The 25,545-nt window shown below is 33.9% G+C and overlaps 2 protein-coding genes across 3 annotated transcripts; one reads left to right on the top strand and one right to left on the bottom strand.

The window, feature by feature from the left end:
• Nucleotides 1–1,221: 1,221 nt before the first annotated feature.
• On the top strand, nt 1,222–19,704 carry nfatc2b (nuclear factor of activated T cells 2b). The gene is made up of 10 exons (XM_073852181.1): nt 1,222–1,477; nt 3,041–3,899; nt 5,064–5,232; nt 5,844–6,046; nt 6,936–7,108; nt 7,403–7,543; nt 10,341–10,396; nt 10,482–10,614; nt 12,688–13,224; nt 19,401–19,704. Exons 1-10 carry the CDS (start codon nt 1,381–1,383, stop codon nt 19,445–19,447), a joined length of 2,415 nt encoding a protein of 804 aa, XP_073708282.1. The 5' UTR covers nt 1,222–1,380; the 3' UTR covers nt 19,448–19,704.
• Nucleotides 19,705–22,021: 2,317 nt separating this feature from the next.
• Nucleotides 22,022–24,405, bottom strand: manbal (mannosidase beta like). 2 transcript variants are annotated; one of them, XM_073852486.1, is made up of 3 exons: nt 24,352–24,405; nt 23,912–24,074; nt 22,022–22,381 (listed from the first exon to the last, which is right to left on the bottom strand). In XM_073852486.1, exons 2-3 carry the CDS (start codon nt 24,059–24,061, stop codon nt 22,268–22,270), a joined length of 264 nt encoding a protein of 87 aa, XP_073708587.1. In that variant the 5' UTR covers nt 24,062–24,074; nt 24,352–24,405; the 3' UTR covers nt 22,022–22,267. The 2 variants fall into 2 exon arrangements, with proteins under 2 accessions (XP_073708587.1, XP_073708588.1); XM_073852487.1 differs by having other exon boundaries at nt 23,912–24,070.
• Between the last annotated feature and the right edge of the window lie 1,140 nt (nt 24,406–25,545).

Here is a 25,545-nt window from a genome sequence, read left to right as displayed (position 1 = left end):
AGAAATCTTTTGTAACATCATAAATGTCTTTATCATCACTTGATCAATTTAAAGCATCCTAGCTAAATAAAAGTATTAATTCTATAATTTCTGATTTTGAAAAGATTTTTATTTGAGATAAATGCTGATCGTTGGATATTTCTATTCATCAAAGAACCCCGAAAATGTACTCAACCGTTTTAAATATTGATAATAATAAAAATGTTTCTTAAACAGTAAATCAGCAATGAATGATTTCTAAAGGAAAATGTGACACTGAATACTAATGATGCTGAAAATGTAGCTTTGATCACAGAAATAAATTACATTTAAAATAATATTCAAATAGAAAACAGTTATTTTAAATAGTAAAACTATTTCATTTTTTAATGATAGTCTACAGAAACATACAAGCACAGTAAAATTATTTTATCTGTGGGTTTCCTTTTCTATAGCTTTGTAAATGGATTTTTAATTGCGCTCTTTCTCATGCAGTGTAGTTTGTCACACTGCTGTCACTGCTTGAAATGTCATGTCAAGTACGCTTTGTGATTAAAGACACGCTTTCAAAGGTCAGTCCAGCAGATGGCGCCATTGTTGTTGCTAAGGAAAACCGACTTTTATAAGGGAACATGAGGATGGACAGGTGTAAACGACAGGAATCATATGAAAACAAAAAGACAAGCATCATTTGCACCTGTCATTCTAAAAATACCCGCGGTGCCTTTAAGAGTCTGAAAGATAACTTATTCCAATGGATTAATTCAATGTTTACAACTTAACCCAACAAGGCCTAAAATGTTATTCAAATACTATAAACAAGAAGCACAATGAAAACATAAACCTCAAGTCAAAATATGTTTAGGGCTTTAGTGATGAGTTTGAAACGCGTTAAAATCTATGCTATTAAAATGTAGCCTAATTAAACGAAGTTTGGGGGGTTTGTTTTTGTTTATATCTGAGGTTGTCTGAGGTCATCAGACTGTGGTTTTGCTACTTATTACAAGTACACACTGCTCTACGTGTTAAAATTAACCGAGTTTACACTTAACTCACTCAATAAGTGTGTTCTACAGCACTGAAAACTGTTTTCGATCACTTTCTCACCAAATAATCGTACACACGTTTGTTGTAGTCGTAGTTTCACACGCAGAGGATTGTGAGGGAGTTTCTTTTCAAACAGGAAGCTGCTCAGCATCTCTCGCGCTCTCAAACGCCATCGAATCATCAGTAGAGCGGGAGCGCGCTGAGTGACACTTCGTTCCGTTGCCTTAGAAACTATCGATAACTGTTTTTATTTCGTGGAAAATTATCCTGGGATCGATTAATTGTACTTTTCCATTTCTCTCTGACTTTTAAAATAAGTTTCACTGAGGTAACGTTAGCTTGAAAACTTGTCCAATGAATAATTTATACGAAAATATCGATGGTCAAGAAGAACTGGACTTTCCATTACTTTTCCTGTACAACCAACCTGACTTGCCTCCAGATGACCAAGGTTAGTGGATATTACTAGTTATTAATCATAATTGTAAAACTTTTCACACCCTCTTCTACCATAACAAGTGTTTTTTTCTGTCCTCTTATGATTTACCATGTTTTAATTTCATACTAAATAAATAATTGTGAAAGAATTAATCGTTTACCTTACAAATAGAAAACTCCTAGTGATACTTTATCATACCATGGTAACGTTACTGCATTGTTACTAACACATACTATGGTATGTGCATGATAATTCAATTTAGTCAAAGGATAAAATGCTATTACCCTACTATTTCATTTGCATTATCATGGTATTGGTGCTATTTGGCTTTGCAGAGTTGGAGATGCATAGCTTGGGTTTAAATGTAGGTTACACACATTATGTGAAACCAAAGGTGTTGTGGAAACTTTCAGTGCAGCTAACCGTTTAGTTCTCTAGTATTGGAGCCTAGGTATTTACAGGAAACTTTCTATAAACATCCGGTTGATTATGTACTACTGTTCAAAAGTTTGGGATCAGTAAGATTTTTTTTGTTTTTAAAGAATGTTATGCTCATCAAGGCTGCAGTTGCTTGATTAAAAATACAGAAAAAAGCTGAAATATTATTGCAATTTAAAATAGTGGTTTTCTATTTTATTATGTTTTAAAATATAATTTATTCCTGTGATGCAAAGCTGAATTTTCAGCATCATTACTCCAGTCTTTAGTGGCGTATTATCCTTCAGAAATCATTCTAATATGCTGATGTATTACTTTTATCAAAATATTTGGAACCTTTTGGATTCTTTGATGAAAACGGATATCTTTTCTAACAATATAAGACTTTGCTGTCACTTTTTATCAATTTAACAGATCCTTGTTGAATAAAAGTATTATTTTTTAATTATTAAATACTTTTTAATTGCTTTAATTTATTTTTGTCAGCAATTTTTGAGTTAAAACTATAAATTCTAAAAAAAAAACTCCTGTAACCTCCAGTAATCCTTGTTTGATTTACATATTAAACAATATAATAAATAATTTATAATTAAACTGAACCACTATAAATATATACACTGTCATTTTTAATGCTTTTTAAAGAAGTCTCTTCTGTTCACCAACTGTAATTTATTTTTTTTCTTAAAAAAAATTAAAATAAAGAATAAAAATTTACTCACCACATGGTAGTTTATTTTGTTTCAAATATTTCTATTTTAAATAAATGCTGTTTTAACTAAATGCTTTTTAACTTTATATTTCTTAAAGAAGTTCCAACAAAATACTGTTTTCATCATTGATAATAAATAACTTTATGATACTGAACACTGGAGTAATGATGCTGAAAATTCAGCTTTGCATCACAGGAATATATTACATTTTAAAATATTTTGACATAGAAAACAATTGTTTTAGATAGAAATAATATTTCATAATATTACAGTTTTTTTTTCTGGATTTTTGATCAAATAAATACACCAAGAAACTTCTATAAGAAACTTACTGATCCCAAACTTTTAAACAACAGTGTAATACTATGTATACACAGGTAAAAATGTATTGAAAGGGCTATTAATATGTTTTCCCATTTGTTTATAGTTGATGATGCTGGCATCCCCTCCAGCCACGTTGCCAATCAGACTTCCCCAAACGTTCATCTGTATGGTGAGGAGTCTGTATGCCAGCTTTCCCATCGTCACCCCACCGATGACCTTCTCACCTATGGGCAATCTAACCTTAGACAGGCTTTTGGACACTCCTCCTTGCTTGCCAGCCACCCCGGAGCGCTTCAAGGCAACGGCCCGAGAATTGAAATCACCTGTCCTGACCTCTACCAGCATGACCATGTCCCCACCAACCCTGTGAACATCACTCGGCCCATGCTTGACATCCCCTACAGGGATAGTAGGGGCCAATGCCTCAGTCCAGCTAGTAGCACGTCTTCTACTAGCTGGCACTCAGATGGCTATTCTCCCTGCATCTCTCCCGGAGTTGGTGAAGGAATTCCAGCCGGGGTGACCGAAGCCGTCCTTTGTCCGATGTTGCAGGCCATCCAAGCGGGTTCTCCCAACACGTCTCCTCGCACCAGCATCACAGAAGACACCGTCCTGGACCGCCGTCCCACCTCTCCACGTTCCCGCTCGGCTTCTCCGCAGGGGAAGCGCACTTACGCCGAGTACGAGACCCAGAGATCTCAAAGCCCGCGTTTTGGCCGAGAAGAGCCTGCCGAGTTCTATGCTCTGGCAGACTTGGAGGATTCCATGAGCAACCTCAGTAACAGCTTGGCTAAACCAGTCCCTACTAAGATCGTCCGACCTAATCTAGAGTATTCTGTGTACACGGATAGCCAGGCGGGCATGTTCCCAACTATGACGGAAGCGAAAAAAGAATTCACAATGGAGTCGCGCTATTTCATGCCTGCCAACTGGTCCAGTCAGGCTCTTGCAGGGGTTTGTAGGTATGATGTAATCGATCAATTAATCCGCCTAGTGATAAAGTAACAGCCTTGAAATTCATTTAACAGCCATTTAACATTGCCATTGTTCATTTAACAGCCTTTATCCACTAACACTCAAAAATTAAGGTTCTTTATTTGTATCAACGGTTCCATAAAGAACCTTTACCATATCTAGAAATATGGCATTGCACAAAAGGTTTGTTAACTGTTCTTTATGCTACAAAAGGGGAACCTTTATTTTTAAAACTGTAAAAATGAGGTAAGCACAAGCAACTAATTATAACCAGCACCACAACCCACAGGAAAAAAACAAAGATGAGATCTCTCAATACATCTGTCATTTCTCCTGGCAACGATGAGATTCATTGTAGACTTCAAAAGGCCTCAATCTCACATGTCTTTTCTAGAATCTAGTACCAAGATACCATGTGAACTTAAACATTTCTCATCAAATCATCTCAATAGTAAATGATCTAAGCCATTTTTATAGCTTTGTGCTTAGCTGGTTTTACAACATGTCTATTTTTATTTCTTCTAATATAGTTTAGGAAACATCTGAGATGAGATTAACGCTCACATAAGTCTCCTGAGCTGTGAAAGAGCAACCTATGAGCAATAAAAACACAAGATTTTCAGAGTGAACCAGAATAGTTTCATTATGTGGCCCCTATGGATTTTTATTCCCAGAACCTGTTAATTACACTCTTTAAAAAAAAAAGGTTCCCAAAGGGTTTGTTTGCTGTGATGCCATTGAAGAACCATTTTTGGTTCCCCAAAGAACCTTTCAGTGAACAATTCTTAAAAGTACGATTTTTAAGAACGTTTTAAAAATCCACTTCACTCTTAAAAATAAAGGTTCTTTATTGGCATTGATGGTTCGATGAAGAACCTTGAACATTCATGGAACCTTTCAAATGCAGAAACGGTTCTTTATAGTCGGAAAAGGTTCTTTAGATTTTTTTAAATGTTCTCTGGGGAACCATAAATGGTTCTTCTATGGCACCACTGCAAAAACACCCTTTTCAAACCTTTATTTTTAAGAGTGTATGAAGAACCTTTTCTGCATTTGAAAGCTTACATGGATGTTCAAGGTTGCCAATGAAGAAGTGTTATCAAACAAGTGATCTGATGGTTATTGTGACTGAACCGTATCTCATCTTTTAGTATGCCGATGGCCGCCTTGCCTGCGTTGGACTGGGCTCTTCCCAGCAGCACTGAGCATTATGAGCTCAGTATAGACGTTCAACCCAGACAACACCACCGGGCCCACTACGAGACGGAGGGCAGCCGAGGAGCCGTCAAAGCGTCTGCCGGAGGCCATCCTGTCGTTCAGGTAAATCGAGGACAATGCTGTGTATTTAGAAGAAAAGTCAAAGCCGTGGGAGGGCGGAGGGCGGTTGGTTTTGTATGGTTTTGTAAGGATGCGTGGGGAGCGAATATAACAATTCTCGAGAATCGCTGCGTGTGAAAATGTGCGCAAACACTTGTGAAAGCGATTTGAAAGTGTGTCGGCGAAACTGAGGCGACTGTCCGTAAAAAGCTTGATAAGAGAAACAAGCAGGGAGATAGAGAGGGAGAGATAATGCAATGATTGTGGTGACGTTATTTCCCTGTTACGGCGCGAAGTGCTGTGTCCACATTTAGGGAAATGAGGATCCGTGTTTTTGTCATTGCTATCGCTGAGACAATATGTCAAATCATCTACACTGACTAAACCTTTCACTCAGCTAGTATGCATATCTCACAAAGTGTTGGCATCATTACTGTTGAGAATGAAGATAAATGACTTCATACATCCACTAAAAATCACCAAAACACTGGCACTTTTTGAAATACAACCACAATCACACTTTTTTATTTAGAGTTTATCTTCAAATGCTAGTTCACGCTTTGTTGGTATAGTGTGAGGCATGTACAGAGATAAACTGTGGTTTTCTGTCTCAGTTGCGAGGGTACACCGGGACGGAGCCGCTGGCTCTACAAGTCTTCATCGGCACGGCTGACGACAGGAACCTCAGACCTCACGCTTTCTACCAGGTCCATCGCATCACCGGCAAGACCGTCACCACCAACAGTCAGGAACGAACGCTGTGTGGAACCAAGGTCCTAGAGGTGCCACTGGAACCCAAGGAGAACATGAGAGCTGTGTAAGAATATAATGAAATCACATCGGGTAAAAATGTGACAACTTAGTCTAGCTATGAGGTTTTGAGTCAAATATACAATTGCAAAAATCCAGCAGTGGTTTTAATTGTAAATTTGGATAATTTGTGTGAATTTTATCCTTCAAATTATTTCATTATTTTTTGCATCATGGAGTTTTATATTATATGTGACTGTGGACCACAAAACCTTGAGTCTTACGTAGCACAGATATATTTCTAGCAGTAGCCAAAAACACATTGTATGGGTTAAAATTATCGTTGTTTCTTTTATGCCAAAAATCATTAGGATATTAAGTAAAGATCATGTTTCATGTTATATTTTGTAAATTTCCTACTGTAAATATATCAAAACTTTTGTTTAGTAATATGCATTGCTAAGAATTTTATTTGGACTACTTTAAAGGCAATTTTCTCAATATTTAGATTTTTTGCACCCTGATTTGTGAATTCAGAATTTAAAAAAATTAATACCTATGACTGGTTTTGTGGTCCAGGGTCACATATAGTTGTTTAAATGTGGCTGAAGCCATTAAATAGATTATAACATACCGTTGCAGATAACATGCATGTATTATGGCCAGGATTAATTTTTATAGAAGTGCTTAGAAAAAAACATTACTGGTGTGCATTTTGAGACCAACAAAGGCACCGATATATTTTTAATTCAGCCAGTGCAAGTTTCTTTCAGTTGAAACAGCTCAGACTTACATTTTAGTCTAGGCCTAGCCTCGTCTGTTAAACAGTGGGATAGTGTATAAACATTCCCTGCTTCCATTCTAAGACTATTAAAAAGCCAGAGATTAATAAAACAGAAACAGGACGTGATGAAAGAACCATGATTTGCATTCTAGATGTTCTTTCACATTTTTAGAGTTGACTGCGCTGGTATCCTGAAACTGAGAAATGCCGACATCGAGCTGAAGAAAGGAGAGACGGATGTGGGGCGGAAAAACACACGAGTGAGACTGGTCTTCCGTGTCCACGTTCCTCAACCCGGCGGCCAGTGGATCTCTCTCCAAGTGGCCTCGCAGGCTATTGAATGCTGTATGCATTGAAACTTGTTTATTTCAAACTCACTATTTTAACCATGTATGTTTTTTGCATGTATAAAATCCTTTTTTTTTGTATAGAATTCATAAATTGTTAACCCAGTTATAATATGTGTATTATATTTAATTATAGTGTTTTACCTTTTTTTATAGTATTTAGTATTTTCAAAAAAATCTGTAGGTTTTGTAACTGTGCACTTGTTATTTGGCCAATCATGCACAGTCATCATGCTGATGAAATCAGAATGTTCAAATATCATATTTTGTATATTAAATGCATCTTGTACAGCTCAAAGGTCCGCTCACGAGCATCCAGCAGTAGAATGTCAGGACCTGGACCACTGTTCGGTTCTGGGCGGACTACAGATGATCCTTCGGGGCCAGAACTTCACCTCAGAGTCCAAAGTCATCTTCTTTGAGAAAATGCATGGTGAGTAAAACTCTGCAGTGACAGGAATGGCTTTGATTATAAGTGCAATGGTAAACCAATGTGTATTTCAGTGGCTAATGTGGGTGTCTAGAGAGCAAAGAGAGGTCATCAGTGGCTGGAAAATTTATTCGGACACACTTAAAAATGTGTGAATGTTGTCATATGATGAACTAACAAAATATACTTTTTGTAATCTAATGCAATAATGTTTTATGTGTTCAAATACTCTGTCTCTCTGATGTGACTCATTAGGCTGAAAGACGAACATCCTTCAACCTTATGTTTACAGTTTCAGTAAAAACTAATCAGTTAAGGTGTAAATTCAGATAGCAAGATGTTAATCTCACTTTGCAGGAATGAATAACTCTCAAAAAAGCTGACAAAGTGTGAAAGTCGATCCTCAGCTTCTGATTTTGTGCTGCAGTGTGTTAACAGCTCTGGCCATCGACATATAACTCTTTTAATATTTGACTTCTCCAGGCGCTATCAGCCATCTGTGCAGAAAATTAGCATACGATTTGTTTGAAGTCGTATTGATATGCTTTGCATATGCTGAAAATGGTGGTCCAGGCTCTGGGTTGCATGGTAGACTGCAGTATGGTTTGGCCAACCTTTGCAACAACACAAGTGAAAAAAAAGATAAGCCTTGCAAAGCTTGCATAAACACACACACGTCTACATAGCCGCCAGTTTGTCTGTCAGTGTTTAAAGACGTCAGAAACCTCAGAACCAACACCTACGCACTATACAGAACATTTAGACATTAATTCTATATCAAAAACCTATGTTTACTGATAGTTGATATTAAATACTTTTGGGGCGCTGTTATGTCTAATTGCATGCTAAACTCTATAAACTCATTATTTTATAATTATTATGCATGCAACTTTAATAACGTCATATTATTAAAGTTTAAGAGTCTACATAAGGGTAGCAAGATTAGTTTTAAATATTAAAGTTTAAACATCAAGAATGTTTTAATGGCAGCGTCCAGCAGAGGCCGAGTGAAATCTCAGTGTCACAGAACTTGAGGACAATAGCATATATCAGCCATGACTCACACTGACATCCTATAGAGACTGCCTACACTTTCTGACGCAAGCAAAGTTTTAGCTGCACTTTCCATTTAGGTGTGCAGTGCGGTGCGAGAGGATGTGGTTATGCGCTGCACAGATAGCATCTACAAGCACAGAGTCTCTTTCCTTTCCTGTACTTAACGTGAGGGTTGCAGAGCAGAAGTAACACAGCAGGAGAGTGGGAGTTTCATCCACTATGCATGAAAACTTTCTCTCTGTTGCTCATGTAGAAGATATTTGTTGTGGCTTGCAACATTAAATAGTGAGAATGCACATGGGCGTGTGTTTGTGGACGGATGTAAATTAGTTCCAAGTTTAAAAAAAGTACACTACCCACTTAAAAGATTGGGGTCAGTAGGATATTTTTGATGTTTTTTGAAAGAAATCGCTCACCTTGGCTGCATTTATGTGATCAAAAATACAGTAAATCAGTAATACTGTGAAATATTATTACAATTTTAAATAATTGCGGAATCTGCAAAATGTCAATTATTTTACCAAAATAAGAGGGATCGTATAAAATGCATGTTATTTTTTATTTATCACTGAATAAGATATTTCACATAAAAGACGTTTACATATAGTCCACAAGGGAAAAAAATAGTTGAATTTATAAAAATGACTCTTTTCAAAAGTTTACATACACTTGATGCCTAAAACTGTTTTGTTACCTGAATGATCCACAGCTGCATTTTTAGTTTTTTTGTTTTGTTTGTTTGTTTAGTGATAGTTGTTCATGAATCCTTTGTTTGTCTTGAACAGTTAAACTGCCTGCTGTTCTTCAGAAAAATCCTTCAGGTCCCACAAATTCTTTGGTTTTCCAGCATCTTTGTGAATTTGAACCCTCTAATGATGACTGTGTGATTTTGAGAACCATCTTTTCACACTGAGGACAACTGATGGACTCATATGCAACTATTACAGAAGGCTGATGAACACTCACTGAACATGCATTAAGAGCAAACTTTTGAAAACTGAAAACTTTTGAACAGAATAAAGATGTGTACATTTTCCCCAGAAGACAAAATAAGTAAATTTACCCTGATCTTCAGATTCAAAAAGTTTTTACCCCAGCTATTAATGCATGTTTTTTCCTTCTGGAGCATCAGTGAGTGTTTGAACCTTCTGTAATAGTTGCATATGAGTCCCTCAGTTGTTCTCAGTGTGAAAAGATAAATCTCAAAATCATCCAGTCATTGTTGGAGAGGGTACAAATACACAAAAATGATGAAAAACCAAAGAATTTGTGGGACCTGAAGGATTTTACTGAAGAACAGGAGGCAGTTTAACTGTTGAGGACAAACAAGGGACTCATGAACAACTATCACTAAACAAAAAAACACAGCTGTGGATCATTCAGGTAACAAAACAGTATTAAGAATCAAGTGCATGTAAACTTTTGAGGCATTTTTATAAATTCAACTATTATTTTTTTCTTTTGTACTATGTTAACATATTTTTATGTAAAATATCTTATTCAGATCAGTACTGCAAAAAAAAAATAACATGCATTTTGTACAATCCCTCTTATTTGTATATCTGTAAACTTTTTACTTTAACTGTAATTTTCAGCATCATTACTCCAGTCTTCAGTGTCACATGATCCTTCAGAAATTATTTTAAAAGGCTGATTGTGTTATTCATAAAACATGTTATTCATCTTATGTTTGAAATATTATTTAATGCTTTTTTCAGCATTGAAAATACTTTCATTTTTTCAGCTGACCTACAGATATGGGAGGCTGAGGCGAAGGTTTACAGAGACAAATGCACGTCTGTAAGTACTTCAGACTATTTGTAATACACAGCCTTAAGCAAAGCTGTGCAAAAGTTTAATGTACGCTTTAATGTGTTTTTATCAGAACCTGCTCTACTTGGAAATCCCTCCATATCGAAACCCCAACATTTACCACCCGGTCAAAGTCAAATTTCATGTGCTGAACGGGAAGAAGAAATGCAGCCAGCCTCAAAACTTCACCTTCACACCCCTCTCAGGTAAAACCTTCAGTCATTTTATAAACAAATGTGACCATGGACCACAAAACCAGTCATAAGTTACATTTTTTGAAATTGAGATTTATACATCATCTGAAAGCTGAATAAATACGCTTTCCATTGATGTACAGCACAGACCAAAAGTTTGGACACCTTCTCATTCAGGTGTGTCCAAACTTTTAGTCTGTACTGTAGATATGAATTCAACTGAAAAAACTTGTGAAAAAATATCTTTCAGGTGGGCAAATAGCAAATAGCAAATAGTGGAGCTCTGCAGCCACCTACTGGTAAAAGTTATTTGTAGTTGTTTTTTTTTACTTTTAAAACTGGATTTTCCAAAAGATGGGCAAAAATCTTAGACTAAACCATGTGAAATTATCCATGTTATCCCCATGAATTAAAGTTAGAAATGTGGGTCTTTTATAAAGTAAATTTACATAAAAAAGCAGTTTTTGTATAAAAACCCATTTAAAAAATATTTATTTATTAATTTATATATATTTAAAAAATATCACTAACCCACTGAAAACTGCACAAATGTAGAGTAAAAACTGTTAATAAACAGAAAAATATACAGTACAGACCAAAAGTTTGGACACACCTTCTCATTCATGTATGTTTTTTCTGTAATTTAATTACAGTTAACTTAAAGGTGCCATAGAATGCATTGATACAATATTTTGCATTGTTCTCTGATATCTACATAGAAGATATATGGCATAGGAAAGGGCAAAAATTCTCCAGAAACGTTTGACAGGTCCATTTACAACCCTAGGATTTGTCCCTAGAATGAAATGCTCTGTTATTACCTTATTTGTAAGGTTCAAGAATAAAAATGATGAGCTCTACTCTGATTGGCTGTTTCACAGAGCGGCTCATTTCAGTAGCTCGCACATGGAGGAAAATATATATTTAATCACAGAGCCCAGGCCGCTATTAATATTCGGAGCATTGAAATTGCCGTTTCGAATGCACAATCATTTTACTTTTGACTTTTGAGATTTGCAATTGTACCTGCTCTGTGTAACTTTATACTACAGCGGCAGTACTTACCACATATTTTACAAGTTTAGATGCTTGTTAGTGATGCTAAGGATCTATAAATCATTCACCATTGCCTGCGCAGTCATCTCTCCTTACTCTGTTTATGTGGTAAGTGAAATCTTATGTACTGCAATGTAACAGGCTACTGCTAGCAAGAAGTTAACTGTGTCCCTCTAGTGGCTCGCCTTATTTTATTAGAACGCCTTATTTGTTTTCCTTGCCTTTCTGAGTACAGACACCAACCCATCCCTGCACAACCTGGAACATAACATTTATTCCCGTGATCTGCCATTTCCGCTGTTGTCCTTGCTTTGTTTTGTTTTTTTCACAATAGCCTACCTGCAGAACTTCTGATGATTGGGCTATGCAAATGTTGGGGGCGTGATTATTAATGATTGCGACTATAATGCCATAGTCTGTGTTATGTTAGGATTAGCCTATTTTTCAGTGGTCTTTTGCAAACACCAGATTTATATAGGAAGGAAGAAATGATCGTGTTTGAGACTCAAGGTATGACACGTCCATGTACAGAACTGTTATTATTCAGCTATGCCAAGGTAAATACAGTTTTCCATTCTATGGCACCTTTAATACTGTGTATACTGTGTCTGTAGAATATTTATATACAATACAATAGTGGATTTAACATCAAAATTTAAAGTCTAACCTAAAAATGCATGTTTTTTTACTTTTAAATACTTTGGTGAGTTAATAGTAATAATGGTTGACCAAAATAATCATGATTATGATTTCTGCCATAATCAAGCAGCCTTACTCTCTACAATTTGTTTGTCTGTGATACATTACTTAAAGTTGCAAAAACACATAGAAACCTTTGGAGCTCCCTTCAGCGCAAACAAAAGTCGCACATGGTGCAGTAGTTTTCAGTTGAAAATCTGAGTATAATAGTTGCACTGTAGACCCCTGCTATTGCTACAAATATACCCGTGCTACTTATGACTGGTTTTGTGGTCCAGGGTCACAGATACCCCCATGTTTTGTTTTAAAACTGATCTATTTTCTCTCCAGTGCCACAAATTAAAACAGAGCCGCTTGAAGAATACCAGTACGCACAGTTTGGCCGTGCTGAGCGTCCCATCGTGGGCATCTCTCCTCCGTCTCGCCATCTTGCGGATGGTTGCATGATGCCGACCGGCCCGTCGTATCAGCGAGCTCACTGCATGTACCCTGCTGCCCCACAACACGCACCCATCCGCTACTCGCTGGATCACACGGTGCCAGGAGTTCTCGCCAGCTCTCCGGCTCACGCGGCAGCTCACGCGACCTCTGTGTCTACATATGTGCCGAACACCTATCAGCACACCATAGCAGGTGACAGCATCCAAACAGCCGCCTCACTGTTTCCCACCCTCGATATCTCAGAGCTGTGCTCCGCTGCGGCCCATCAGAAGGCGTATGGCTCGAGGGCGTCCCCAACCACAGGGAGATCCCCGCCGGCCCGCAGCCATCAGCAAACGTACCTGCCCGTGCAGCACCAGAGAAACGTCAGTCCTGTGAGAGTCACCATCAAGCAGGAGAACCTGGATCAGGCCTATCTGGATGATGGTTTGTACGCTTACCATTCAGTATATATGCTTGAAAGTGCTGGGTAGTAAATGATTACATGCAATCTGGATTATGTGATCAGATTACAAAAATTTACTCGGAATTATAATGCATTTTTAAATGCTAATCAGATTATAGTTACTTTTTTGATTGCATATTATTCACATAATGGCAACATTATGAATTTTCAGCATCATTACTCCAGTCTTCAGTGTCACATGGTCCTTCAGAGATCATTTTAATATGCTGATTTGCTGTTCAACAAACATTTATTATTATTGTGATGATTATTATGATGATTATTTTTTATTATTTTCAATATTTAAAACAGTACTTTTTTTCAGGATTCTTTGATTCTTTGAAAGATACAAAATCACTATTTTATCTGAAATAAAGAGCTTTTGTAACATTATACACTATACCATTCAAAAACTTGGAGTCAGTTTTTTATTAGATTTTTTTATAAAAAATAATATTAAATGTTTCTTGAGCAGCAAATTAGAATATTAGAACGAATGATTTCTGAAGGATCATGTGACACTGAAGACTGGAGTAATGATGCTAAAATTCAGCTTCGAAATCACAGGAATAAATTACATTTTTAAATATATTTACATAGAAAGCAGTTATTTTAAATAGTAAAAATATTTCACAATATTACTAATTTTGCTGTGTTTTGGATCAAATAAATGCAGGTTTGGTGAGCAGAGACTTCTTAAAAAATGTAATAATTAAAAAATCTTCATCAAAAGCTTTTGACATTTTTAATTAGATTGTCATTTGTAGTGCATGGGACTGTAGTTCTTAAATTCATTTAAATCTGTAAATAGACAGTCTTTTAGGTACTTTGCTTCAAATCAAAGGTTTGCATAGCAACATGCTAAAACACTTAACACTATAGCAACCAAGGACTATAGCAAATAATCCTGGCAACCACTCAGAACACACTAGCAACTGCATACATACTTAAAAAAACACTGCACATGAATAGCAACGCCTTGGCAACAAACCACAACACAGGAGTTTTGAACAGTCTTTAATATTTTTTTTTATTTTTTATAGTTCTACTTCGCTATTGTTATATACATATTATATATATTGCTGTATTTTGGATCAAATAAATGCAGGCTTGGTGAGCAGAAGAGTAAAATTAAAAAATTAAAAATACTGTTCAAAAACTTTTGACTGGTAGTTTATAATCTTTTCATATTTACAATACTTATAATAATTTCATATTTATTGTTTATCGCAGCAAGACTGTTTATTTGATCACAAATACAAAAAATAAAACAAAATTATTGTTTCTATTTTAAGATACATATTTTTTATGTTTCATATTTTTAAAAATATATATATTTTTCCTGTGATGCAAAGCTGAATTTTCATCAGCCATTACTCTGGTCTTTAGTGTCACATGATCCTTCAGAAATCATTCTTATATACTGATTTATTATTAGAATTCTCAATGTTGAAAACAGTTGTGCTGCCAAATATTTTTTTGGAACCTGTGATACTTTTTCCTGGATTCTTTGATGAATAACAAGTTGAAAAGAACAGAATTTACTCAAAATAGAAATCTTTTCTAACAACAGAAGTCTTTGCTATAGCTTTTAATTAATTTAACACATCTTTGCTGAACAAAAGTAGTAATCTCTTTTGAAAAAAGAAAATAAAAATACTGACCCCAAGCTTAGTGTATATTGTTAGAAAAGATTTCTGTTTTAAATAAATTCTGCTCTTTTTACTTTTTTATTCATCAAAGAATCCTGAAAAAATATCACAGGTTCTAAAAAAAATATTAAGCAACACAACTGTTATATATTACTTTTTCCAAGTAACAAGTAACGCATTACTTTTTAATTGACAAGAAAATATCTGAGTTACTTTTTCAAATAAGTAACACCAGTTACTTTTTCCCCCATTTATTGATTAAAAGCTCTCCTGTCCACATGTTAAGATAAATTGTGAGTAAGATGTTACTTTAGTTCTAGAATAAATGAACATGCAGTAATTCATCTCACTCACTAAAAAAACAGATACAGTATTCCACAAAATAAATAAAAACAGTGAAATTCAACGCCAACCTGCAATAATTAAATATGTTAAATAATACAAATATGTATTTAATCCCATTTTATTAACCAATGTCTTTGCTGCAGACCTTCGATGATCCAAGTCATTCATAATAATAAGCAAAAATTGCTCAAGATAATCTAACATTTGTTTTCCTTTTTTTTTTTTTTTTATTGCTGAAGAGTTGACATTTTTTCTTCTGTGGTCTACTGTACAGACGTGAATGTACTTTTCTCTAAGCCTGAGGCTTTTGCTGTAAAAAGGCTTTTACATTTGCCAAAAATAGAACTTTTTATATTAAAAACAAACAAGGAAGCCCTGCCCAGATTTAAAAAGTAACGCAAAAGAAATGTAACACATTACTTTACATAAAAAGTAACTAAGTAACGCAATTAGTTACTTTTTAGAGAGTAACTCAATATTGTAACACATTACTTTCAAAAGTAACTTTCCCCAACACTGTGTATGTGTGTGTGTGTGTGTATATATATATATATATTTTTTTTTTTTTTATTATTATTATTTTTTTAACTATATATATTTTTTTGTTTGTTTGTTTGTTTTTAAATCTTATTTTGAATATTTGATTATTAAGTATTATTTTAAATATTTAAATTTAAATTTTTAGTAAGATTCTTAGTTTATTCAATTTCTTTGATTTTTAGTTTATAAATGTACATACATGTATATGGGGAAAAAACTACATTTTAGACACCTTAATTTTAGGAAACCTTTTTAATTTTAATTATTAGATTTGTTTTATAGTTTATCAGTTAATATACTACCAAATTATAACATGATTACCAGTTGTTTCAGATGATTTGAAGTGTGTGCAGTAGTTGTCGGATGAGTGTTTAATGTATGCCGCTGTTATCAGGCGGCTGTATATGGGTCAGTGCTTCAGTTCTGCCACAGCCTGTTAAATATTGAGCTCGAACAGACCTAAAACACACACACAGCAGGGACAAACAGGACACACTATTGATCTCTCAGGAAAGCATGCAAACACCAACTAAACCAAACACGTTTCCATTCACATAAAGTCTGGTATTGTTAATATCGTGAGCCTTATTTTAATATAATATTAGACCACAGATGTAGATGTGTTTGTATTTGCGGATGCTGCGTGGGCTTTACAAAGAACCACACCCCCGCTTCAGCTTCTATTTCAGGCTGATTATACCTGTAAACGCTACCCCTCGTGTCCCCTAATCTAATTTTAGACGGAAAACTTTCCATTTTTAGCCCACTAACTTCAGCAGAACAACAGGAAGCGTAACCAAATACAGACTGAGAGGGTCGCGGTGAGCGGCTCAGACTCTCTGCTGTCAGCTACTGGATGATTCGTGCACTGCTGGCTCTTTGTGGCGCAGACTGCAGTGACTGACGTGCATTTCAGCTCATCTGTGATCATGATGCACCATAAAATTCTGTTCAATCTTGTTAGTAAGTTTAATGATAAAGCAGGTGAAAATGGTGCGATTGATCACTTAATAAACACACACACTACTGCTTAAAAGTTGTCTCTTATGCTCATCAAGACTGCATATTTGCTCAAAAATGCAAACTATAATACAGCAAAATGTTTTTACAATATAAAATACTGGTTTTTATTTTAATATACATTAACAAAAAAAACTAATTCTGTGATGCAAAGCTGAATTTTCATCAGCTATTACTCCGGTCTTCAGTGTCACATGATCCTTCAGAAGTCATTCTAAAATACTGATTTATTACTTTTATTATCAATGATGGCAACAGGTGTGCTACCAAATTTTTTTTTGAACTTGTGAAACTTTTTCAGGATTCTTTGATGAATAAAAAGTTAAAAAGAACAGCATTTATCTGAATATAAATATTTTGTAACATTATGAATGAAAAATGTTTCTTGAGCAGCAAATCCTCATATTAGACTGGAGTAATGATGCTGAAAATGTAGCTTTGATCACAGGAATAAATAACATTTTAAAATGTATTTAAATAGAAAACAGTTATTTTAAATAGTAAAAATATTTTAAAATTTTACTGTTTTTGCTGTACTTTGGATCAAATAAATGCAGGCTTGGTGAGCAGAAGAAATCTTCCTGTTCAAAAACATTTGACTGGTAGTGTATAAAATTTTATATTTATAATAATTTCATATTTATCATTTGTTGCAGCAAGACTGCATTTATTTGATCAAAAATACAAACAAAAATAATGGTTTCTATTTTAAGATACATTAAAATATTTTTTTTCTGTGATGCAAAGCATTTATTCCAAAATCTTTTCTAACAATAGAAGTCTCTGCTATGGCTTTTTATCAATTAAACACATCTTTGCTGAATAAAAGTATTAATTTCTTTCGAAAAAAGAAAGAATAAAAAATTACTGACCCCAAACTTTTGAACAGTAGTGTATATTGTTAGAAAAAAATTCAGTTTTAAATAAATGCTGTTCTTTTTACTTTTTATTCTTTAAAGAATCCTGGGGGAAAAAATCACAGGTTCCAAAAAAATTCCAACATTGACAATAAATCAGCATATTAGAATGATTTCTAAAGTATTATGTGACACTGAAGACGTAATTATGCTGAAAAATTCAGCTTTGACCACAGGAATAAATCACATTTTAATGTATATTAAGAACGTTGTTTTACATCATAATAATATTTCACATAATAATTTTTTTTTCTGTATTTTTAATCAAATAAACGCAGCCTTGATGAGTATTAGAAATGTATTTAAAATACATTAAAAATCTTACTGATCCCAAACTTTTGAGCGGCAGTGTATATTCATTCATGTCTGGAACTGACATGTAATACTTTGTCTTTTATTTGATGGAGTCAGTTGCTGAGCAATAATAATAGTAATGCACACGTAAGACTTCTTAAGATCAAGTAAAGAACATTTTAAAATGAATTAATTCTACAATAAATTAAAGCAACACTATATGTCAGTATGTTTTCTAAATGTCAATTTAGAAATGTAAAATTCTAAATTTAAAAAAAATGAGTTGTATTAGCAAAAAATTAGTAAAAGTTTAAAAATACGACTTAAAACCAGTCTCACCAAAATCACTGGAATATTGAAATGACCTACCGTACCTTCTGATGATCACACTGCAAAAAAAGTAGTTCTTCTTCAGTATTTTCTGTCTTATTTTCCAGTGCAAATGTCGAAACATTCTTAAATTAAGATGCATTTGCTTAAACAGCAAAACGACAAATGAAGTCTTGCTTTCTGTGAAATTGGTCAAAATGAAGTGTATGATTTAAACTTTCAGTGGGCTTAAAAATAAATAAATAAATACTCACTTGTTTTGTTTGGTTTCTCAAAAAACAAGATTTCATACACTTTTAAAGAAGTCTTTTCTGCTTACCAAACCTGCATTTATTTGATCCAAAGTACAGCAAAAACAGTAACATTTTAAATTTGAATTTTTTTTTTTTTACTATTTAAAATAACTGTTTTCTATTTAAACATATTTTAAAATGTAATTTATTCCTGTGATCAAAGCTGTATTTTCAGCATCGTTACTCCAGTCTTCAGTGTCACATGATCCTTCAGAAATCATTCTAATATGCTGATTTGCTGTTCAAGAAATATTTATTAGTATTATTATCAATATTTAAAACAGTTGAGTATATTTTTGTAGGATTTGTTGATGAATAGAAAGATTCAAGGAAAATTAACAGCCTAAGAAACCTAACAAAATTCTACTCGGCTGTTTTCAATATAATAATAATAATTGTTTTACTGGAGTAATTCAGCTTTGAAATCACAGGGAAAAAATTACATTTTGAAATATATATTCAAATACAAAACAGTTATTTCAAATAATAAAAAAAAATCACATTTTTTACTGTTTTTGTTGTGCTTTGGATCAAATAAATGCAGGCTTGGTGAGCAAAAATGTTTAAAAAAAACATTAAAAATCTTACTGTTCAAAAACTTTTGACTGGTAGTGTATCTCGTCTAAATGGATCTTGATTGCAACATTTAATGGCATGGCTTTATGGGCGTAAGACTTTCTGCTTTGGTTTAAGGCCTTTTTAAAGCCTCAAAATGTCTGGCAGAAACCATGTAAACGAATGATTTTGTTTTCATTTTCCCTTGCAGTGAATGCTATTATAAGACAGGACCTTGTTCATAAAAATCATCTCTGATGTCAGTCGAGGAAGAGAAATGGCCATCCTCCCGCAAGATGAAGACGCCTTGGCATTGCTATCTATTTAAAAGGCTAGTTTTTCATATCTATGATTTGTACACAAAAAGATGACCAGTAAGATCATGTTAAGACATTATATCAGTGTGCTTTACTGTTGTTTATATATATATATAAATGCCTATTTTCTCAAATCATGTTTTTATCAAAAATTGACCTTGTAAGACATATTTATCACTGTGCATTTCAAATAAAATGTTTTAAAGTGGATTTTTGTTTTCAAATGTAATAAGTTGAAACTTATGTAACCAAACATTTTGGTTTGTTTTTACTAATTTTTAAGATAATAAAAGCGGATGGCGATTAGTTAGTAGCTAATAGTTTACATGTACTACACTCTTAAAAATAAAGGTGCTTCACGATGCCATAGAAGAACCTTTTTTGTTTAAATGGTTCCATAAAGAACCTTTAACATCTGAAGAACCTTTCCTTGTGGCAAAGAAGGTTCTTCAGATTATAAAAAGGTAAGAAAGAGAGGGTTCTTTAAAGAATCTTTGACTGAATGGTTCTTTGTGGAACCAAAAATGGTTCATCTATGGCATCGCTGTGAAGAACCTTTTAAATCACTTTTTTTTTTAAGAGTGTAGATTGTCTACAGCTGATTCAGTCATTTAAATAGTTGAGTCCTTAATATTTTAAAATACTGTTGCTAACATTTCATAAACAAAAGCCATTAAATTGTTTTCTGACATAGACAGAGACTCTGCCAGTTGGAAAGGTGTGAAAAGCAAAACATTTTGCATTTGACATATTTACAATTGTTCCAAGAACTCCATTAACAGTAAAGGGTAGATTCTTGAAAATATTATGTTAAAAAAGTTGCAAGATCAACATTACATTTTCAAAACCCTTAAGGCAAAAACACTTTTTTTTTTTTTTTTCATGCTCCTTTCAAGTTTGAGATTTTGGGCTTTTTGGTTTTTCAGGAAGTGTTTTTTCAAACTAGTGGAAGGAAAACATCCAAAAGATTTTTCTTTTATAGCACTTTATCTATTTGTGTCAATAGATTTCAATTACAAAGCATATTTTTAAAGGCTGTTTTCTCAAAATGAGTTTTTTCTCATAAATCTCCACTTTAGTAGCACTTACACACACCAAACTTGTCATTGTTATTCCTGTCCATATCCTGAAGGTTTTTACAGAGGGATTTATTTATATATCATTTGCTTGATTTAATACATTTTATTCCACCAAAAATGTATTTTCTACCAAAATCCTCTCTGTAAAAACATGACTCTAATAAGTAAAAACACGAATTCTGAAACTGACTCCATCAAGTGTTTAGATTTTTGTACTAGAACTGTATGCAATTTAATGCATATTTCAGTAATGTCTCATCTGCATATTTAAACTTAACATTTTAGAAAACTTGTAATACAAAAAATGTTTACAATTATCAATGTAATCAATCAACTGGGTAAGTAAGGTCATAACTATTAGTTTTTTACCCTATTCACCAACAGTGTTTCACCTTAGTGTCTCATCAGTTTCGTGTTGTTTCCACCAGCGCGGAATTTTTTTCTTCACCATAATTGATGGATGTCTAAATTATTAAAATAAGGAGAAGCCTAAAAAAAGTCAGGGCCCATCTGCCCAGGCTGAAGTGCAGCTTTGATGTGCTGCCTGCAATACAGTAGGGCACTATTTTAATGCTTACACCCCCCCCCCCCACACACTCAAGAGTCAAATGTCGCCCATCTACAGGGCAACTTCGGGCAATGTTGCTGTCACCGGTAGTTTACGGAAGTAGAGTGCGACTTGTCGTAGACGTCATGCAATGATTGGTCGCTAAGCGTCCTGTAGTGTGACATGTTTGGTACCCACGACACGACAAGATTTTAACCTGTCAAAATCGCATAGTCTGACACAGTGACTGTCGTAACCGACAAAAAAATCGTGTAGTCTGACCGGGGCTTTAAGAACATCAAATTTATAACTTTTTTAAATATTTTTTAAGTAGCATGCCATAAGTGAGCTTATTGACTGGCAATTATCTGTAATATAAGAGATTTTACCTGCTTATAAAGGTAAAATCTTTTAGTGATAATATTTATGTGTGACCTTGGACCACAAAACTAGTCATTTTTTTTAAAAAAAATTAGATTTATACTGATCTGAATAAATTAGCTTTTCACTGATGTATGAAAATCTGGAATCTGATGGTGCAAAAAAAAATCTAAATATTGAGAAATTCGCCTTTAAAGTTGTCCAAATGAAGTACTTAGCAATGCATATTACTAATCAAAAATTAAGCTTTGATATATTTATGGTATGAAATTTACATATCTTCATGGAACATGATCTTAATATCCTAATGATTTTTGGCACACAAAAAAAATTGATAATTTTGACAATGTAATCAAAGAAAAAAAAAACTTAAGAATAATATTAAGAAAAGGAAAGAACATATCTTTCGGAATACAATATATTTTACGATTATTTTTTTCGTAAATATCTTGCATGGATTAGGTTTGGATTATATTAGTACTAAAAATACTAGAAAGAAACAAGCTGATTAAATGGTCATCAGTTTATTCAGATGAATGTACTTGAAAAAGCTATAAAAAAACAGTAAAGATTACTCAAAAAAACAATGACATCCATAATGTGACAAAAGCACTGTTTTGAAAGACATGGCAAGATCCAAACAAAGCAGATGATCTCATGGCTGAGCTGAACAATATCTTGTTCAAACCACATCCTTTAATGCTGTAAGTGATTCCATCATCGCTGTTCACACTCTCACACACACACACACTCTCTATCTCTTCTTCTTGCTCTCCTTTTTCAGTTTCTGTCGGATTTGTTGAACGGGTCCCTTTGGCTTTCGGTTTTGCTCAGAGGTGCGAGCGTCAGCCGGCTCCGGTGTCTCCACCTAGAGTTAGGAAACACAACAGAATAAACTCATTTAAATTTTCAAGACACTACATTTAACCAATAGATCTGACCATATTTCCCCAGCTGATTAATTAGAGCATCACAGATTTTCTGAAATGTTAATTATGCAAGTGAGCAATTATCTAATTAAATATGCACTAATTTGCATGCATTAAAAAAAAACAGGAATCTAGACGCTGGATAAAGACAGGTTCTAATTCACGTTTCATTTTGTGACTTTAAAGGTTTTTGCAGACGGGCTTTGAGATATAAATCAGAAAATACTGTGAAAACCTTCAGAATACAAACAAGAATAAAACAGTAAAGTTTGGTGTTTGTAAGTGCTGCTAAAGTGGAGATGCAAACTCACTTTGAGAAAATCGCTTGAAAGATATGTACAGTAATGGAAATCTATAGGCACAAATAGATAAAGAGTGATAAAAGAAAGACTTAAATGTGTGTTTTAGATGTTTTCTCTCTACTAGTCTGAAGACAAGTTATAGAAACCAAATAGCCCAAAATCTCAAAATCGACCAGTGCATAAAAAAAACAATGGTTTTATCTGTAGTGTCTTGCTTAAAAAGGACCAGTCAAAAATACGATTTTTAATGTTTTTAAAATAAGTCTCTTCTGCTCACCAAGCCTGCATTTTTTTGATCTAAAGTACAGCAAAAATGGTAAAATTATGAAATAACTGCTTTCTATTTGAATACATTTTAAAATCTAATTTATTTCTGTGATATAAAGATGAATTTTCAGCATCATTACTCCAGTCTTCAGTGTCACATGAACCTTCAGAAAACATTCTAATATGCTGATTTGCAGCTCAAAAAACATGTATTATTATTAATATTTAAAACAGTTGAGCACATTGTTTCAGGATTCTTTGATGAATAAAAAGATCAAAAGATCAGCATTTATCTAAAATAAAAAGCTTTTGTAACATTATACACTACACCATTCAAAAGCTTGGAGTCAGTATTTTTTATTTAGCAAGGATGCTTTAAATTAATCAAAAGTGATGATAAAGACATTTATAATGTTTCAAAAGATTTCTTTTTATTCATCAAAGAAAACTGAAAAGATTCTACTCAGCTGTTTTCAATAATAGTAATTTTTTGAGCAGCAAATCAGAATATTAGAATGATTTCTGAAGGATCATGATGCTAAAAATTCAGCTTTGAAATCACAGGAATAAATTACATTTATATATATATTTAAATAGTAAAAAATATTTCAAAATTGTACTGCTGTTGCTGTTTTGTTTTTTTTTAGCAGAAGAGACTCCTTTAAAACCCATAAAAAATTGTGTTTAAATTTTCTAAAATAATGGTAGTTTATATTAGTGTCAAAGCATGCCCCCAAAAATTATTACCATCAAATCCTGCTATAAAAGCATTTCAGACATGCAAATATAATAATAGTGCGTGGTGTAATTATTTCATAAAGGTCTAATTCTATATTTGAGTCATTTTACCCATCGAAATGAGATATTCCAGATGTCCGTGACACTGTTTGTGATCCTCACCTGTTCGTGGCTCTTAGATGTGGGTATGATTATTGCTAAAATACAGATGAGCTGAAAAATCGCCCCTAGAAATAATCCATAACGCAGGAGACTCTCGAACAAAGTGGCTTCAGGAACCTCAGGAGGAGAAAGATCCAGATCCGCGGACATGATCCCGAGCTAACTGAGGAGAAACAACACCATATGCTATAGCATGACTGTGATTCGTACAGAAACGCAATACAATTAAAAAAAGGTGCAAAAATAACAGCAGGTTTTGATTTTAACGCGAGCGTTTCGGAGCTGATGTGTCACTGTCTTGCAGTGTTGAAATATCATACATAAATCACACACATACGCTAACAAAACAAACCAGTTACAAGAAGATATAAATCGTAGCCTTTTTTGTTTCATGTAAAAATGATTGTTACTAAAACAGTCTGTTAAAACGCCGAACTTACTGTTTGTTGTCAGATTTAGGATGAACACATCCGCCGTTGTTCCTCGTAGACAACTATGTTTCAGTGTTTAAGGGATTGGGTTTTACTGCCACCTGCCGCACGGGATGAGAAATCTTAGTTATATATCATTTAAACGACTGTAGAATTGGCAGATACGCTGGGTCTAAATAATACTTCTTATATTTATCTATTTAAATTCAATATGTTTGCTTTTACTTTAAGATGTACTACATTATTATTGTTCAGCGCACTGCTAAAGTAGAAGAGCTTTGTCACTTGGTAGCTGTTACTTTTCTCAGCACACAAGCCGGATGGACCAATCACAGTGAAGCAAAATTCACCGATTAAGTAACGGTCGTCTTTACCACTAATACATATATGTGACCCTGGACCACAAAACCAGTCATAAGGTTAAATTTTACAAAACTGAGATGTATATATAATATGAAAGCTCAGTAAATAAGCTTTCTATTGATGTATGGTTTGCTATGATAGGACAATATTTGGCCGAGATACATCTATTTGAAAATCTGGAATCTGAGGGTGCAAAAAAATCAAAATCCTGAGAAAATCACCTTTAAAGTTGTCCAAATTAGGTTCTTAACAATGCATATTACTAATCAAAAATTACATTTTGTTACATTTACAGTAGGAATTTTACAAAAAATCTTTATGGAACATGATCTTTACTTAATTTCCTAATGATTTTTGGCATAAAAGAAAAATCAATAATTTTAACCCATGCAATGTATTTTTGGCTATTGCTACAAATATACCCCAGCGACTTAAGACTGGTTTTGTGGTCCAGGGTCACATATGTGATATATGATATATGTGACCCCGGACCACAAAACCAGTCAGAAAAACGGTTTATACATCATCTGAAATAAATATGATTTCCATTGATATGTGGTTTCTTAGGATAGGACAATATTTGCTAGAGATACAAGTATTTGAAAATCTGAGGGTGCCAAAAAATCAAAAAATACTGAAAAAGTTGTACAAACGAAGTTCTTAGCAATGCACATTACTAATCCAAAATTAAGTTTTGATACATTTACGATAGGAAATTTACTAAATATCTTTATCCTCACTTAATATCCTAATGATTTTGGCATAAAAATCGATAATTTTGAACCATACAATGTATTTTTGGCTATTGCTATGAATATACCCTGCTACTTAAGACTGGTT

Source organism: Garra rufa, chromosome 12 (genome assembly GCF_049309525.1).
Source record: "Garra rufa chromosome 12, GarRuf1.0, whole genome shotgun sequence".
NCBI classification, from domain to species: domain Eukaryota; kingdom Metazoa; phylum Chordata; class Actinopteri; order Cypriniformes; family Cyprinidae; genus Garra; species Garra rufa.
This window is presented reverse-complemented; position numbering and strand designations above follow the sequence as displayed.

What these genes read in the sequence shown, in the direction of transcription:
- nfatc2b (XM_073852181.1), top strand. Translation starts at nt 1,381, where the DNA reads ATGAATAATTTATACGAAAATATCGATGGTCAAGAAGAACTGGACTTT. An exon ending in CTCGCAGGCTATTGAATGCT is followed by an intron (nt 7,109 to 7,402) that starts GTATGCATTGAA and finishes CATCTTGTACAG; the next exon opens with CTCAAAGGTCCGCTCACGAG. An exon ending in TCAGGCCTATCTGGATGATG is followed by an intron (nt 13,225 to 19,400) that starts GTTTGTACGCTT and finishes TTTCCCTTGCAG; the next exon opens with TGAATGCTATTATAAGACAG.
- manbal (XM_073852486.1), bottom strand. Translation starts at nt 24,061, where the DNA reads ATGTCCGCGGATCTGGATCTTTCTCCTCCTGAGGTTCCTGAAGCCACT. An exon ending in CATCTAAGAGCCACGAACAG is followed by an intron (nt 22,382 to 23,911) that starts GTGAGGATCACA and finishes TCCTAACTCTAG; the next exon opens with GTGGAGACACCGGAGCCGGC.